General features: G+C 36.9%; 1 protein-coding gene across 1 annotated transcript in view; it reads right to left on the reverse strand.

Annotated features, from left to right (window-relative positions):
- The window catches only part of parvg (parvin, gamma), a 15,378-nt gene that overhangs the window by 4,795 nt on the left and 5,583 nt on the right, over positions 1-5,000 (reverse strand). Inside the window, exons 4-9 of the mRNA XM_087797679.1 lie at positions 3,473-3,575; positions 3,109-3,252; positions 1,361-1,476; positions 1,247-1,302; positions 417-442; positions 1-47 (exon numbers count right to left, since the gene is read on the reverse strand). The exon at positions 1-47 is cut by the window's left edge and continues 15 nt beyond it. Of these exons, the coding sequence (XP_087653805.1) occupies positions 1-47; positions 417-442; positions 1,247-1,302; positions 1,361-1,476; positions 3,109-3,252; positions 3,473-3,575 (492 nt within the window). The remainder of the gene's footprint in view (positions 48-416; positions 443-1,246; positions 1,303-1,360; positions 1,477-3,108; positions 3,253-3,472; positions 3,576-5,000) is intronic.

Here is a 5,000-nt window from a genome sequence, read left to right on the forward strand (position 1 = left end):
AACCTTGTGAGCCTCCTGTCTCAGCAGCTGATCGACTGTATCGCCCCCTAGTGGTCAGACATGTTCTCTTTTTAGTAGTTATAAGAGTGTTGATCAAATGTATCGCCCCCTAGTGGTCAGACATGTTCTCTTTTTAGTAGTTATAAGAGTGTTGATCGAATGTATCGCCCCCTAGTGTCCAGACATGTTCTTTCATAAGTACTTTAAAGAGTTTTGATCGACTGTATCGCCCCCTTGTGTCCAGACATGTTCATTTGTTAGTACTTTAAAGAGTGTTGATCGACTGTATCGCCCCCTAGTGTCCAGACATGTTCTTTTGTTAGTACTTTAAAGAGTGTTGATCGACTGTATCGCCCCCTAGTGTCCATACATGTTCTTTTGTTAGTACTTTAAAGAGTGTTGATCGACAAACTCACCGTCACTGTTGTTGCCTGAGTCTGAGCTGAAGAAGAAAGAAAGATTTTTATTAATGAAAAACAATATAGTTTTATCAAGTTATCCTTGTGTATGCTAGCTCGTGTATGCTAGCTCGTGTATGCTAGCTCGTGTATGCTAGTTTGTGCATGCTAGCTCGTGTATGCTAGCTTGTGTATGCTAGCTCGTGTATGCTAGCTTGTGCATGCCAGCTCGTGTATGCTAGCTTGTGTATGCTAGCTTGTGCATGCTAGCTCTTGAATGCTAGCCTGTGTATGCTAGCTTGTGTATGCTAGCTCGTGCATGCTAGCTTGTGCATGCTAGCTCGTGTATGCTAGCTCGTGTATGCTAGCTCATGTATGCTAGCTCTTGTACGCTAGCTCGTGTACGCTAGCTCGTGTACCCTAGCTCGTGTACGCTAGCTCATGTATGCTAGCCTGTGTATCCTAGCTCGTGTATGCTAGCTCATGTATGATAGCTCGTGTATGCTAGCTCATGTATGCTAGCCTGTGTATGCTAGCTCGTGTATGCTAACTCATGTACACTTAAGAATTGTTTGATTATAGTTGAAAATTGTTGGATTAAAGTAGAAAATTGTTGGATTATAGTTGAAAATTGTAGGATTATAGTTGAAAATTGTTGGATTATAGTTGAAAATTGTTTTAGATTTACTTCTTTAGATCTTTAAACTTCTTTAATTTTCTACTACTCTTCAGCACTTACGCTAACAATAGCTACAGACGCTCCTGCTATGCTAGCAACATGCTATGCTAGCAACATGCTAACATCACTAGCATTAAATACAGTGTTTGACTGACCAACGATATCTCACCTCACCCCGGTCAGAACCTCCGTCTTGACCTCTGACCTGATCCCACTCTTGCCGACCTGCCAGTGATGACAAGGTCGTCAACGCGAGCGACAACGAGCCGACGCAGGAACCCACCTGCAGCTCCAGAACCTCCACGCGCACGTTGGCCGGCAGATGCAGGTCAGGCTGGAAGTGTGTCGCCATGGCGACCAGCAGCCGGAGCGTGGCCAGCAGGTCCTTCTGGTGGATGACTGACAGACCATAATACCGTTGGATCCTCAGATCACGTCTTAATGAACTAGTTCTTGTGTCAAAAGTTCCTCCGGCAGGTCAAAGGTCAGAGCTTCACAGTCGAGCGAGCGCTCGCTGAGGTACGACCTGCAGCTTCAGAGCAATTATGACTCCGTCCTACACTCACGGTTCTGGAGGCGTGACCTTGTGTCTCGTACGTAAAGGTCAAGTCAAAAAATGATGAAAACTTTCTCTGACATTTTAGTTAAAACCATCTTTTTCTGCCTTTTTTGACGTCGACTCAACAGAGTTTCACACGTTAATGGTTTACTGTTTTTAACTCTTACTGTTGAAAGAGTATTTAAACTTTGATTAAAGTTAAATTATTGTTTGATTTTAGTTGAAAAATGTTGGATTATAGTTGAAAATTGTTTGATTATAGTTGAAAATTGTTTGATTATAGTTGAAAATTGTTTGATTATAGTTGAAAAATGTTGGATTATAGTTGAAAATTGTTTGATTATAGTTGAAAAATGTTGATTATAGTTGAAATTGTTTGATTATAGTTGAAAATTGTTTGATTATAGTTGAAAATTGTTTGATTATAGTTGAAAATTGTTTGATTATAGTTGAAAATTGTTGGATTATAGTTGAAAATTGTTTGATTATAGTTGAAAATTGTTGGATTATAGTTGAAAATTATTTGATTATAGTTGAAAATTGTTTGATTATAGTTGAAAATTGTTTGATTATAGTTGAGAATTGTTGGATTATAGTTGAAAATTGTTGGATTATAGTTGAGAATTGTTTGATTATAGTTGAAAATTGTTTGATTATAGTTGAAAATTGTTGATTTCAGTTGAAAATTGTTTGATTATAGTTGAAAATTGTTGATTTCAGTTGAAAACTGTTTGATTATAGTTGAAAATTGTTGATTTCAGTTGAAAATTGTTTGATTATAGTTGAAAATTGTTGGATTATAGTTGAAAATTGTTTGATTATAGTTTAAAATTGTTTGATTATAGTTGAAAATTGTTGGATTATAGTTTAAAATTGTTTGATTATAGTTGAAAATTGTTTGATTATAGTTGAAAATTGTTGGATTATAGTTGAAAATTGTTTGATTATAGTTTAAAATTGTTTGATTATAGTTGAAAATTGTTGGATTATAGTTTGAAATTGTTTGATTATAGTTGAAAATTGTTTGATTATAGTTGAAAATTGTTGGATTATAGTTGAAAATAGTTGGATTATAGTTTAAAATTGTTTGATTATAGTTTAAAATTGTTGGATTATAGTTGAAAATTGTTGGATTATAGTTTAAAATTGTTTGATTATAGTTTAAAATTGTTGGATTATAGTTGAAAATTGTTGGATTATAGTTTAAAATTGTTTGATTATAGTTGAAAATTGTTGGATTATAGTTTAAAATTGTTTGATTATAGTTGAAAATTGTTGGATTACACTATACACATCTTTTTAATTCTTCTTCTTTCACTTCTATTCAAAAAGCACCAGTCTAGTGTCTACAGTCAAGTTTGTGTTTTATGTTACGGTTTGATTTAACGTCACAAGTGTCGATGTGGTCGTCATGTCAACTGTTGTCATGGTAACCCAACATCCCTCTCACACCTCAGTCATCACTAACTCACGCTCCACGCTCCAGTCCACAGGGTCGTCCTCCCTCAGGCCCAGGGTCCGGTTCAGCTCCCCCAGGACCTGCTGCAGCTTGTGGACCTGAGCCGAGCGACTCAGAGCCATCTCCTCCAGGGACAGGCGGACCCCGGCCCACCTGGCTGAGCAGACCCCACCCCGGGGGGTGAACATGAATTATTACACACCTGTCGTGTAAAACTCATTATTCATTTACCTTCCGTGCATTAAACGTGGAATTAATGTTTCATAATTAACGAAACACTCAGATGTTTAATTGATCATCAATATGTGCGACTGAAGGCTAACATCGTTTCATTATATAATAATAAATATGGAGGTCAGTGTTAATGTTTGGGTCACCCAGCAGATGATGGAGCACCAGCCCGTCGTACAGATCCTCCTCCAGACTCTGAACCACCACCTGCTCCACTTTGAGGCTCGCATTGATCCAGTCCAGCAGAACCTGCCGGACATCGTTCATCAGAACCTTCAGCTTCACAGTATCTTCAGAATCATTCAGTTCCTGGACACGTTCCACTCTGAAGCTCTTGTCGCTAAACATGATCAATAATGTAGTGACGCCACATATTTACTACCTTTGTGTCAGAAAACCTCCAGACGGCAGAATATCACAATGTTTTGTTTTACTGTAGTAACATTCTTGTCTTTTAAATACTTTAAAATACTATTTTATTTTATTTTTCAAAGTTATTTAATGGTCAACAGTTTTATTTATTTTAAAATGTAATAATTTCCATTTAATTTACAATTTACACTTTATCTAATTAATTAACACAGATTTTGTTCATTATTTCAATTAAACTTCCGACTCCCCGGGCAGCAAAAGGAACAATGAAGACCTGCAAGATTTAATCTATGACTGAGGACGAGAGGATACAGTGACTCCAGCAGCTTTTGAAGCCAATGTTTGGACATATTTTGGTGAAAGAAATGAAAGTATCTACGACTTCGTCAAGAGTCATGTGGTCTGTAAATACTACAACACCAGAGTCAAGTACTGGACAATACTACACATATATCCTTGTTACTACACTATCACAACACCAGAGTCAAGTACTGGACAATACTACACATATATACTTGTTACTACACTATCACAACACCAGAGTCAAGTACTGGACAATACTACACATATATCCTTGTTACTACACTATCACAACACCAGAGTCAAGTACTGGACAATACTACACATATATACTTGTTACTACACTATCACAACACCAGAGTCAAGTACTGGACAATACTACACATATATACTTGTTACTACACTATCACAACACCAGAGTCAAGTACTGGACAATACTACACATATATACTTGTTACTACACTATCACAACACCAGAGTCAAGTACTGGACAATACTACACATATATACTTGTTACTACACTATCACAACACCAGAGTCAAGTACTGGACAATACTACACATATATACTTGTTACTACACTATCACAACACCAGAGTCAAGCACTGGACAATACTACACATATTTACTTGTTACTACACTATCACAACACCAGAGTCAAGTACTGGACAATACTACACATATATACTTGTTACTACACTATCACAACACCAGAGTCAAGTACTGGACAATACTACACATATATACTTGTTACTACACTATCACAACACCAGAGTCAAGTACTGGACAATACTACACATATATACTTGTTACTACACTATCACAACACCAGAGTCAAGTACTGGACAATACTACACATATATACTTGTTACTACACTATCACAACACCAGAGTCAAGTACTGGACAATACTACACATATATCCTTGTTCCTACACTATCACAACACCAGAGTCAAGTACTAGACAATACTACACATATATCCTTGTTACTACACTATCACAA

The sequence above is a fragment of the Callionymus lyra genome, chromosome 8 (assembly GCF_982586985.1).
Source record: "Callionymus lyra chromosome 8, fCalLyr1.hap1.1, whole genome shotgun sequence".
Classification (NCBI taxonomy): domain Eukaryota; kingdom Metazoa; phylum Chordata; class Actinopteri; order Syngnathiformes; family Callionymidae; genus Callionymus; species Callionymus lyra.